Source organism: Melanotaenia boesemani, chromosome 9 (assembly GCF_017639745.1).
Source record: "Melanotaenia boesemani isolate fMelBoe1 chromosome 9, fMelBoe1.pri, whole genome shotgun sequence".
NCBI classification, from domain to species: domain Eukaryota; kingdom Metazoa; phylum Chordata; class Actinopteri; order Atheriniformes; family Melanotaeniidae; genus Melanotaenia; species Melanotaenia boesemani.
Genome location: NC_055690.1, coordinates 36197877 through 36210729, shown reverse-complemented (window position 1 = coordinate 36210729; position 12853 = coordinate 36197877). Strand labels below are relative to the sequence as shown.

The window sequence follows — 12853 nt, the reverse complement described above, 5'->3', positions numbered from 1 at the left end:
TTTTTAACCAGTTAAGAAGATATTGTTATCCAGAGAAGATGGAAGGAAACATGTTTGTAGCGTCCTGTTACCTTCGTGCCCGGCAGTCCCGGGCTTCCCGATGGCCCTCCTCGTCCCTTGATGCCAAAACTCGATGAACCTGGAGCTCCTGGATGGCCCTTGTTTCCTGAAGCCAGAAGATAAACGTGTTCTAGTCATCTCCAGATCATGGAAACGTTGAGGCTGTTTGGTCGGCACGACTCTAAACTGACCTTTAACCCCTGGGAAGCCTGGGGGGCCTTGGATAGATAACCCATTAATTCCTCTCTCCCCCTGTGGACCAACAAACCCTTGAAAACCTGGATATCCTGTCACACCTGAGACCAGCAGAGAAGAAAACACGTAGAGACAGTTAATGGAACCAGAAACTGGTTTGGGAAGGTCAGAGGACCAGTCTTTCATTTGTCCCACGTTTTATAGGAGTTATTTGGAGCAGCTCCCTCCACCACCCACATCCTGATAGGAACTTACCTGACCTCACCTTTCCTAAGTAGACTGTCCCACAGATTTTTAACTTAATCAGTGAAAACAGCAGAAAAGAAAAAAGTAGACTGACGAGTCCCCGTCTCACCCTCAGGTCCAGGGTTTCCAGGTAAACCTTTGTCTCCTTTCGGGCCTGGATCTCCTGGAGTGGTTGTGATGATTCCTGGAGCACCTTTTTCACCTGAAACACATGGTCTGTTAGATCTGGTTCTAAGCCCCGTCTCTGGTCCGGACCACTCCAGCACACACTCACCAGGTGGTCCAGGTTCTCCTTGTTGTCCCCGAAATCCCACTTCACCTTTAGGCCCTGGGGATCCTGAAGCTCCAACACCAAGTGGTCCTGAAGGCCCCATCTGACCTGTCAGGCCCCTGGGACCGGGTTTGCCAAGTGTGCCTTTGTCACCTTTTGGCCCCAGAAGCCCCTGAAAGAACAGACCATGAGCTGTTATATGAGCAAAGAACCAAGTGGAACTGGAGGGTTTTCTGAGTATACGTCCATGCACACGCCACCTCAGCCTTCAGTTTACTGATGGTGGAAAACCGGATTTTTACTGGGATGTTAGAAGACAGGGATTCTTTCTTGAGTGCCCTGAGGTTTCTCAGGCTTAAGCTGAACGTGGATAACAAGGGCCCAAGATTCTGCTTTACTTGGGGAACCATGGTCCCTGGAGGTATTACAGAGACTTTGGTTTTCCCAGAATTTAACCGGTGGAATCAGTTCAGATAGCAGTCCAATGAAGCCAACAGTAAGCGGCCCCCACTGGATAATTCCTGGATGGGTGACGATGTTTCAGCTGCAGCAAGTTATTTAAGCCTAACCGATGCAGTGAGTAGCTTCTAATTTTTAAAACAACCATGTGGGAAGACACAAAACCGATGTTAGTCTCTTCCAGAAGGGTCAGATCATCAGCATCGAGCAGAGGAAACATCTCCGGAGAAGCAGAAACTACTAGGACTGGGTTCAGAGCTGTCCAACCATCATTAAAATTGGAAGTGGTCAGAAAAAGCAGACAAAATACTTCAGGTTGCTAGGGAACATAAAGACTGGACTCTGGACCCATGGAAGGTGGTCATGTTGTCTGATGAGTCCAGATCTACCCTGGTCCAGACTGATGGAGCATCAGGGGATGAAGGGATGCAGCATCATGTCTAGTGCTACTGTACAAGCCTGTGGGGGCAGTCTATGATCTGGAATCACTGCAGCTTTTCAGGTCTAGGTTCAGGTCTAGGTTCAGGTCTAAGTTCTGGTCTAGATTCAGGTCTGGGTTTAGGTCTGGGTTCAGATCTAGGTTTAGGTTTAGGTTCAGGTCTAGGTTCAGGTCTGGGTTCAGATCTAGGTTTAGGTTTAGGTTAAGGTCTAGATTCAGGTCTAGGTTCTGGTCTAGATTCAGGTTTAGTTTCAGGTCTAGGTTCAGGTCTAGGTTCAGGTCTGGGTTCAGGTATTATTCATTATTAATTTTATTTGTGACAAAAAAAAATGCAGCTATATTCTGAAAACAAAGAAAGCGTTTCTGTTAATCCATTTTAAATTAAAATAAGGTACAGAATTGCTTTCATAGTAAGTATGGTCTGCGCTCTGCACTGAAACTGGAGCTGGGACTCGGTAGGTCTCTGCAGCGGCTGTCCGGCTCGCTATGCTTTCTGTACTCTATGAGCCGCTTAGATTTACATTTTCTATGCTGCATTGTTGTTTGTCGTTTTAATGACGACTGTGATGGAACCTGGACCGATGCCGTCTTGGCCAGGTGTCCCTGGAAAAGGAGATCTGGAAATCTCAAGTAGACTTCCCTGGTAAAATAAAGGTTAAATAAAATAAAAAAGACTTAAATTTATTAAATAGCTCAAACCTCTTTAGTGTTGAGGTGAGCTGATCCACAGCCTTTTCTGAGCTTTTAATAGAATTAGTAGTTATATGTGATATAGTGATATGGGGTGATAATTTAACGATGAGTCCAAGTTAAAGATGTTTTTACTACGGTCAGTATTTCTATAAGTAGGAAGGAGCAAGTAGACCAGAGCAGTTGATGACAGATAATGAGGACTGGATTGTATCTTGTGATACTCACAGGGTTTCCCTTTTCTCCTTGAACACCTTTACGTCCTGGTTTTCCAGGTGCTCCATCACTCCCCTGCACTCCCACTTGTCCTGGCTGCCCCTGGGCCCCGTCCTCACCTTTTGGCCCCACCCTCTGCATGACTCCGGGGTCGCCAGGAAGACCTGGGGGTCCTGGAAGGCCAGGAATACCAAAGAATCCCTGAAAACAGACATGGAGGTAAGAATGAGAGATGTTGATCTGCTCGCAGAGAGAAAAAAAAACATCAACACGACGTCCCAGGAGGGCAACAAAGTCTTCCTGAGCTTAATGAAGAGGAAAAATGAACAATTCCGGGTGATTTAATGATCTGTTTGCTCTACAAATTAAATATGGCATAAAAACGTTTCTGTATGTAGGCCCAGCATCGATCCATGGGGAACTCCGGAGATCTGTACAGACCAGCTGGTAACTACAGATCTAGATCTGAGGTAGCTCCTGTAAGGAGGGTTTAAACTAATTCAGAAACAGACCAGAGATTCCCACCCAGTCTTTAGTCAGTCGAACAGGATGTTGACGGCACTGAGATCTTCTGCTATCTGTGTTTACAAGAATGTCATTCAGACTTGGACGAGGTTTCGGTGCCGTCACTGCCAAATCCTGAAGGAAAGAAATCCAAAGACTTCTCAAAGCTGCCACAAACAGCTTTTTTGAATTATTCTATAAAATTGGAGCTTGACATGATCCAGATCCAGGTCCAGGTCCAGGCTGCTCTCTGTTAGCAGTGGTGGGATTTTTGGACAAACGAGAGGTGGTAAATGAACATGAATATTTACTTTCCTCTGATTCTTAGGAAAAGGACGTGGGTCAGGAATCAGACAGACCCTGGTGCTGATTCTCCTCACTCGTTGGCTCATGTCTGGGATCAGTTCTCAGCAGAATCTATTCATCTTTTTCTCTTTAATTTCTAATTAAAAGGGGGCGAAGTGAACTCACCGGTGGACCAGGGGTCCCTCTGATACCTTTGATACCTTTGTCACCGTTAGGTCCTGTGATGCCCCTTAAACCTGAAACAGATCCATTCATTTGTTTAAAACGGCCCCTTCAAATATTAATGAATTATTTCCTGCTATCAAAAACATTCAAATTTGTTGTTTTCTGTCTCTTTCAGTCCATACAGATAATAAGTCGGCAGCAGGTTGCTTCTTACCGGCTAGTCCGAATTCACCCGGTTCTCCTGGATCTCCTGGTTGTCCAGGGGAGCTGGACACGAAAGGACAGACCACACACTCGTCCCCCTTCTCACCTAAAAACGCCAGTTAATGGATCAACATATCCAGCAGAAATAAGTGGAAACATCACTTCAGTTTTCTTTGTTTCTGCAGTAAAAATTCATTTCTATTTTCTTGAGAAATTCCTGCTTTTAACAAGAAATTACGTTTAGAGAAAAGTGACATCACATCACTTATCACATGACATCATGTTTTGTGTCATCAAAACTCCGACACTCATTTATTTGCTCACCCTTTTCTCCCGACTCCCCTCTGAAGCCAGAAGGTCCCAGCTGGCCTTTTGAACCATCAGGACCGATTTGTCCCTTCAGGAGGTCTGAGGGACAAAAGAAGAAGAAAGAATTATTAATAAAGTTTCTGAGGTGAAAACCTTTCAATACATTCTAAATTCTCTTTCTTCGTGTTAGTATATTAACCTTAAAAGCTGAATCCCAGTATAAACCAGTCTGTAGCAGCTTTTATACACGAGTCTGTAACAGCGTTTAATCCCAGTATAAACCAGTCTGTAGCAGCTTTTAATCCCAGTATAAACCAGTCTGTAGCAGCTTTTAATCCCAGTATAAACCAGTCTGTAGCAGCTTTTAATCCCAGTATAAACGGGTGTGTAGCAGCTTTTAATCCCAGTATAAACCAGTCTGTAGCAGTTTTTAATCCCAGTATAAACCAGCCTGTAGCAGCTTTTAATCCCAGTGTAACCAGTCTGTAACAGCTTTTAATCCCAGTATAAACCAGTGTGTAGCAGTTTTTAATCCCAGTTTAAACCAGTCTGTAGCAGTTTTTAATCCCAGTATAAACCAGTCTGTAACAGCTTTTAAACCTAGTATAAACCAGTCTGTAACAACTTTTAATCCCAGTATAAACCAGTCTGTAACAGCGTTTAATTCCAGTATAAACCAGTGTGTAGCAGTTTTTAATCCCAGTATAAACCAGTCTGTAGCAGCTTTTAATCCCAGTATAAACCAGTCTGTAGCAGCGTTTAATCCCAGTATAAACCAGTCTGTAACAACTTTTAATCCCAGTATTAACCAGTCTGTAGCAGCGTTTAATCCCAGCATAAACCAGTCTGTAGCAGATTTTAATCCCAGTATAAACCAGTCTGTAGCAGCTTTTAATCCCAGTATAAACCAGATTAGGTGAGTTTACTGCTTGAGTTTCTGTCTTGGTTTCGGGTTATTGTTTACATTGCTGGTGTGGGGCTCTGTCGTTAGCACCTTCTCTCTTCAACCAGTTGAGGCCGTGACGCGGGTCACACCCACTGTGTACTGCTCAGGGCAAAGCAGATAGAGGCGGTTTCAGCCGGGTGCAATCAAGCAAAGTGTGCTCAGCTGTGTCAGCTCCAGGTACTTTTCCACACATGGTGCGCTGAAGCGTCAGCGAGGCGTCAGCCTTTGTGTCAGCCCACGTCGGGTAAAGACCACAAAGGGTAAAGACCACAAAGGGTAAAGACCTGCGAGTCTACCTGCGCGAGTCCACCGAGAAAGGGCACAAGCTTAAACCTCCTCACAACTATATTAACGCACAATGTGCTTCAAACCCATCCCTGTCAGATATGGGTACAGACCAAGACGTGTCACCCATAGACACTGCAATCCGCAAAACCTGTCCTTTCCAATGGCATGCACGTCAGTCACACCCTCTGTTACCTTTGGTCTCTGGAACTGTCAGTCCGCAGTTAACAAAACAGAATTTATCAGTTCATTGATAAATCTCTCTGACATTCAGGTCCTAGCCCGGACTGAAACCTGGATCCGTCCAGAAAACACAGCTACACCAGCTGCCCTTTCTGTCAATGCAGAATTTAGCCAAACACCTCGCTCAGCTGGACGAGGAGGTGGAACGGGCATTCTTATTTCTAAAAAGTGGAACTTAACTTCTGTCCGTCCTATGGCTAACTGCTCATCACTTGAGTATCACGCAGTAAAGGTCTCTACACCCATTACTGCATACATTCTGGTCATTTACCGCCCTCCGGGTGGCAGTATAGCTGAGTTTGTCTCTGAAATGGACATGATTCTCTCTGACATTCCTGATGATGGCACACCACTAATTGTCATGGGAGACATGAACATTCACATTGACAAACCACAGGCAACTGACTTTCTGGCTCTTATCTACTCTTTCAATCTGAAACGGGTTCAGACTCCTCCAACACACAAAGCTGGCAACACTCTTGACTTGGTGCTGACCAGAAACTGCTCCACAGCCGACCTGTCCGTCACCCCGCTGCACCTCTCTGACCACTTCCTGGTTAAATTCTCTGTCTTCCTTCCTCATGTCAATCACGCGGCTCCAAAAATGGTGTCCTACCGCAGAAACTTGAGATCCCTCAGACCTACACAGCTGTCTGATGAGGTTTACTCTACCCTCCCTTCCCACTCAGACTTCTCCTTACTGTCTGTTAATGAGGCTACAGAAACACTCTGCTCCTCTCTCGCCTTCTCTCTGGACAAACTCTGTCCTCTGGTGTCAAAACCAGCCAGACAAAACCCTCCCAGTCCATGGCTCACAGAGGCTCTAAGGGATCACAGAGCCAGACTCAGGGCGGCAGAAAGAAAGTGGCGCAAATCAAAAGAGCACGCTGACTTGTCTGAGTACCAGCAAAAACTTGTAACTTTCACATCCAGCCTAAAGGCGGCCAAGATAACCTTTTATCAGAACAAGATCCGCAATGCTCCCAACACACGACAACTGTTCATGGCGTTTAACTCTCTTCTATCTCCACCACCTGCTCAGCCTCCCACTGTGCTGACTGCAGAAATGTTTGCTTCCTACTTCACTGAAAAGGTTGCTACCATCAGTAACCAATTCACTGAGCCTGACCAACTCAGCCTTACCAAACCAGCTACTGGTGCCTCACTATGCTCCTTCCGCTCTCTAAATGAGGACGAAGTCTCTAAACTTCTAGTCAGCTCAAAACCCACAACCTGTCCTCTTGATCCTGTTCCCTCTGACATCCTGCAGAGCATTTTACCTACAGTCAAATCTGCAGTAACTCATATTATCAACTCCTCTCTTAAATCCGGTGTCTTTCCTTCTGCCTTCAAGCAAGCTCGGGTTACCCCGCTGCTGAAGAAACCCACACTCAACCCAGCCCAGGTTGAAAACTACCGGCCGGTCTCACTGCTTCCATTCATGTCTAAATTACTAGAGCGTGCCGTCTTCAGTCAGGTCTCACAGTTCCTCCAGGACAACAACCTGTTAGATCCATATCAATCTGGATATAGGCAAGGTCACTCTACTGAAACTGCTCTCCTGTCAGTTACTGATTCCCTACGGCTTGCCAGATCCACTGGTCAATCCTCAGTCCTTATACTGCTGGACCTGTCGGCTGCCTTTGACACTGTCAACCATCATATACTGTTCTCCAAACTCTTAGAGCTTGGCATCTCAGGATCTGTCCTCTCGTGGTTTACATCCTACCTCACAGGGAGATCATTCAAAGTATCTTGGCGAGGGGGCGTGTCCAGATCACATGGGCTAACAACAGGGGTGCCTCAGGGCTCGGTGCTCGGCCCTCTTCTCTTTTCCCTATACACCTCCTCACTCGGTGCAGTCATTAGCTCTCATGGTTTCTCCTACCACTGCTATGCAGATGACACTCAGCTTTTCCTTTCTTTCCCACCTGATGACACAACGTCTCAATGCGAATATCAGCATGCCTTGCTGATATCTCTGCATGGATGAAGGATCGCCACCTTCAGCTAAATCTGTCCAAGACTGAGCTTATTGTCTTCCCAGCCAGTCCTTCTTTACCGCCACAGATAAGTGTGCAGCTTGACTCAATCACACTAGTGCCTACATCTTCTACCAGGAATCTTGGTGTCATGGTAGACAACCAGCTGACCTTTAAGGACCATGTTGCCTCGGTTTCCCGGTCTTGCCGATTTGCTCTCTACAACATCAGGAGGATCAGACCCTACCTGACTGAACACACGACCCAGCTCCTGGTCCAGGCTCTGGTCATTTCACGCATTGACTACTGCAACTCCTTACTGGCTGGCCTGCCTGCATGCTCAGTTAAACCTCTGCAGATGATCCAGAACGCAGCAGCACGTCTGGTCTTCAACCAGCCCAAAAGAGCTCATGTCACTCCGCTGCTAATTGCTCTTCACTGGCTTCCAGTTGCAGCACGCATCAAATTCAAAGCTCTGCTTCTGGCTTACAAAACAATAACCCAAACGGCTCCGGGCTACCTTCACTCCTTAATCCAGAGCTACACTCCCTCTCGAAACTTACGCTCTACCAGCGAAAGACGCCTAGTGCTCCCACCACAACGTGGCGCAAAATCAGTAGCTAGACTCTTCTCCTCTGTTGTTCCCCGGTGGTGGAACGATCTACCAAACTCCGTCCGATCCGCAGAGTCCGTATCCACTTTTAAGACCAAGCTAAAGACTCAGTTGTTTAAGGAGCATTTCCACATTTAGCTTAACTAAATGAGTCAGAAAGATTTGTCCAGCTTTTTGGCTCAACCAAGTACTGAAGAAGCTGTGTGCACTTATGCCCAAGATGATATTGTGTGATGAAATCATGCACTTATGCCCAATTTGATATTATGTGATGAAATCATGCACTTATGACCTAGTTGATATTGTTTGATGAAATCGTGATCCTGTATTTAAATAAAATGACAAAAAAAAAAAAAAAAAAAAAAATTATATGCACTGCACTAGCACTACATGACAGCACCTGGGTCCAACTGGACTCAAAAGCGGTCTGACTATCACTTAATTATGACGTCCCATCTTGTTTGAATTCATGCTTGTGTTGTTCTTCCTCTCAAATGTAAGTCGCTTTGGATAAAAGCGTCTGCTAAATGACTGTAGAATAGAATAGAATAAACCAGTCTGTAACAGCTTTTAATCCAAGTATAAACCAGACTGTTGCAGTTTTTAATCCCAGTATAAACCAGTCTGTAGCAGTTTTTAATCCCAGTATAAACCAGTCTGTAGCAGCTTTTAATCCCAGTATAAACCAGTCTGTAGCAGCTTTTTATCCCAGTATAACCCAGTCTGTAGCAGCTGTTGATCCCAGTATAAACCAGTCTGTAGCAGCTTTTAATCCCAGTATAAAACAGTCTGTAGCAGCTTTTAATTCCAGTATAAACCGGTGTGTAGCAGCTTTTAATCCCAGTATAAACCAGTATGTAGCATCTTTTAATCCCATTATAAACCAGCCTGTAGCAGCTTTTAATCCCAGTATCAACCAGTCTGTAGCAGCTTTTAATCCCAGTATAAACCAGTATGTAGCAGCTTTTAATCCCAGTATAAACCAGTCTGTAACAGCGTTTAATGCCAGTATAAACCAGCCTGTAGCAGCTTTTAATCCCAGTATAAACCAGTCTGTAACAGCTTTTAATCCCAGTATAAACCAGCCTGTAGCAGTTTTTATTCCCAGTATAAACCAGTCTGTAGCAGCTTTTAATCCCAGTATAAACCAGTCTGTAACAGCGTTTACTCCCAGTATAAACCAGTGTGTAGTAGTTTTTAATCCCAGTATAAACCAGTCTGTAGCAGTTTTTAATCCCAGTATAAACCAGTCTGCAACAGCTTTTAAACCTAGTATAAACCAGTCTGTAACAACTTTTAATCCCAGTATAAACCAGTCTGTAACAGCGTTTAATTCAGTATAAACCAGTGTGTAGCAGTTTTTATCCCAGTATAAACCAGTCTGTAGCAGCTTTTAATCCCAGTATAAACCAGTCTGTAGCAGCGTTTAATCCCAGTATAAACCAGTCTGTAACAGCGTTTAATCCCAGTATAAACCAGTCTGTAGCAGATTTTAATCCCAGTATAAACCAGTCTGTAACAGCTTTTAATCCAAGTATAAACCAGTCTGTAGCAGTTTTTAATCCCAGTATAAACCAGTCTGTAGCAGCTTTTAATCCCAGTATAAAACAGTCTGTAGCAGCTTTTAATTCCAGTATAAACCGGTGTGTAGCAGCTTTTAATCCCAGTATAAACCAGTATGTAGCATCTTTTAATCCCATTATAAACCAGCCTGTAGCAGCTTTTAATCCCAGTATCAACCAGTCTGTAGCAGCTTTTAATCCCAGTATAAACCAGTATGTAGCAGCTTTTAATCCCAGTATAAACCAGTCTGTAACAGCGTTTAATGCCAGTATAAACCAGCCTGTAGCAGCTTTTAATCCCAGTATAAACCAGTCTGTAACAGCTTTTAATCCCAGTATAAACCAGCCTGTAGCAGTTTTTATTCCCAGTATAAACCAGTCTGTAGCAGCTTTTAATCCCAGTATAAACCAGTCTGTAACAGCGTTTACTCCCAGTATAAACCAGTGTGTAGTAGTTTTTAATCCCAGTATAAACCAGTCTGTAGCAGTTTTTAATCCCAGTATAAACCAGTCTGTAACAGCGTTTAATTCAGTATAAACCAGTGTGTAGCAGTTTTTATCCCAGTATAAACCAGTCTGTAGCAGCTTTTAATCCCAGTATAAACCAGTCTGTAGCAGCGTTTAATCCCAGTATAAACCAGTCTGTAACAGCGTTTAATCCCAGTATAAACCAGTCTGTAGCAGATTTTAATCCCAGTATAAACCAGTCTGTAACAGCTTTTAATCCCAGTATAAACCAGTCTGTAGCAGCTTTTAATCCCAGTATAAACCAGTCTGTAGCAGATTTTAATCCCAGTATAAACCAGTCTGTAGCAGATTTTAATCCCAGTATAAACCAGTCTGTAACAGCTTTTAATCCCAGTATAAACCAGTCTGCAACAGCTTTTAAACCTAGTATGAACCAGTCTGTAGCAGCTTTTATTCCCAGTATAAACCAGTCTGTAGGAGCTTCTAATCCCAGTATAAACCAGTCTGTAGCAGTTTTTAATCCCAGTATAAACCAGTCTGTAGCAGCTTTTAATCCCAGTATAAACCAGTCTGTAGCAGCTTTTAATCCCAGTATAAACGGGTGTGTAGCAGCTTTTAATCCCAGTATAAACCAGTCTGTAGCAGTTTTTAATCCCAGTATAAACCAGCCTGTAGCAGCTTTTAATCCCAGTGTAACCAGTCTGTAACAGCTTTTAATCCCAGTATAAACCAGTGTGTAGCAGTTTTTAATCCCAGTTTAAACCAGTCTGTAGCAGTTTTTAATCCCAGTATAAACCAGTCTGTAACAGCTTTTAAACCTAGTATAAACCAGTCTGTAACAACTTTTAATCCCAGTATAAACCAGTCTGTAACAGCGTTTAATTCCAGTATAAACCAGTGTGTAGCAGTTTTTAATCCCAGTATAAACCAGTCTGTAGCAGCTTTTAATCCCAGTATAAACCAGTCTGTAGCAGCGTTTAATCCCAGTATAAACCAGTCTGTAACAACTTTTAATCCCAGTATTAACCAGTCTGTAGCAGCGTTTAATCCCAGCATAAACCAGTCTGTAGCAGATTTTAATCCCAGTATAAACCAGTCTGTAGCAGCTTTTAATCCCAGTATAAACCAGATTAGGTGAGTTTACTGCTTGAGTTTCTGTCTTGGTTTCGGGTTATTGTTTACATTGCTGGTGTGGGGCTCTGTCGTTAGCACCTTCTCTCTTCAACCAGTTGAGGCCGTGACGCGGGTCACACCCACTGTGTACTGCTCAGGGCAAAGCAGATAGAGGCGGTTTCAGCCGGGTGCAATCAAGCAAAGTGTGCTCAGCTGTGTCAGCTCCAGGTACTTTTCCACACATGGTGCGCTGAAGCGTCAGCGAGGCGTCAGCCTTTGTGTCAGCCCACGTCGGGTAAAGACCACAAAGGGTAAAGACCTGCGAGTCTACCTGCGCGAGTCCACCGAGAAAGGGCACAAGCTTAACACTCCTCACAACTATATTAACGCACAATGTGCTTCAAACCCATCCCTGTCAGATATGGGTACAGACCAAGACGTGTCACCCATAGACACTGCAATCCGCAAAACCTGTCCTTTCCAATGGCATGCACGTCAGTCACACCCTCTGTTACCTTTGGTCTCTGGAACTGTCAGTCTGCAGTGAACAAAACAGAATTTATCAGTTCATTGATAAATCTCTCTGACATTCAGGTCCTAGCCCGGACTGAAACCTGGATCCGTCCAGAAAACACAGCTACACCAGCTGCCCTTTCTGTCAATGCAGAATTTAGCCAAACACCTCGCTCAGCTGGACGAGGAGGTGGAACGGGCATTCTTATTTCTAAAAAGTGGAACTTAACTTCTGTCCGTCCTATGGCTAACTGCTCATCACTTGAGTATCACGCAGTAAAGGTCTCTACACCCATTACTGCATACATTCTGGTCATTTACCGCCCTCCGGGTGGCAGTATAGCTGAGTTTGTCTCTGAAATGGACATGATTCTCTCTGACATTCCTGATGATGGCACACCACTAATTGTCATGGGAGACATGAACATTCACATTGACAAACCACAGGCAACTGACTTTCTGGCTCTTATCTACTCTTTCAATCTGAAACGGGTTCAGACTCCTCCAACACACAAAGCTGGTAATACTCTTGACTTGGTGCTGACCAGAAACTGCTCCACAGCCGACCTGTCTGTCACCCCGCTGCACCTCTCTGACCACTTCCTGGTTAAATTCTCTGTCTTCCTTCCTCATGTCAATCACGCGGCTCCAAAAATGGTGTCCTACCGCAGAAACTTGAGATCCCTCAGACCTACACAGCTGTCTGATGAGGTTTACTCTACCCTCCCTTCCCACTCAGACTTCTCCTTACTGTCTGTTAATGAGGCTACAGAAACACTCTGCTCCTCTCTCGCCTTCTCTCTGGACAAACTCTGTCCTCTGGTGTCAAAACCAGCCAGACAAAACCCTCCCAGTCCATGGCTCACAGAGGCTCTAAGGGATCACAGAGCCAGACTCAGGGCGGCAGAAAGAAAGTGGCGCAAATCAAAAGAGCACGCTGACTTGTCTGAGTACCAGCAAAAACTTGTAACTTTCACATCCAGCCTAAAGGCGGCCAAGATAACCTTTTATCAGAACAAGATCCGCAATGCTCCCAACACACGACAACTGTTCATGGCGTTTAA

At 44.6% G+C, this 12853-nt stretch overlaps 1 protein-coding gene across 2 annotated transcripts in view; it reads right to left on the bottom strand.

The window, feature by feature from the left end:
• The window catches only part of col4a3 (collagen, type IV, alpha 3), a 76406-nt gene that overhangs the window by 35930 nt on the left and 27623 nt on the right, over positions 1–12853 (bottom strand). For both annotated transcript variants that reach the window (XM_041995190.1, XM_041995189.1), the window contains 8 exons: positions 4080–4163; positions 3766–3861; positions 3552–3622; positions 2589–2777; positions 776–944; positions 611–703; positions 252–356; positions 72–166 (listed from right to left, as the gene is read on the bottom strand). In XM_041995190.1, coding sequence (XP_041851124.1) covers positions 72–166; positions 252–356; positions 611–703; positions 776–944; positions 2589–2777; positions 3552–3622; positions 3766–3861; positions 4080–4163 — 902 coding nt within the window. The remainder of the gene's footprint in view (positions 1–71; positions 167–251; positions 357–610; positions 704–775; positions 945–2588; positions 2778–3551; positions 3623–3765; positions 3862–4079; positions 4164–12853) is intronic.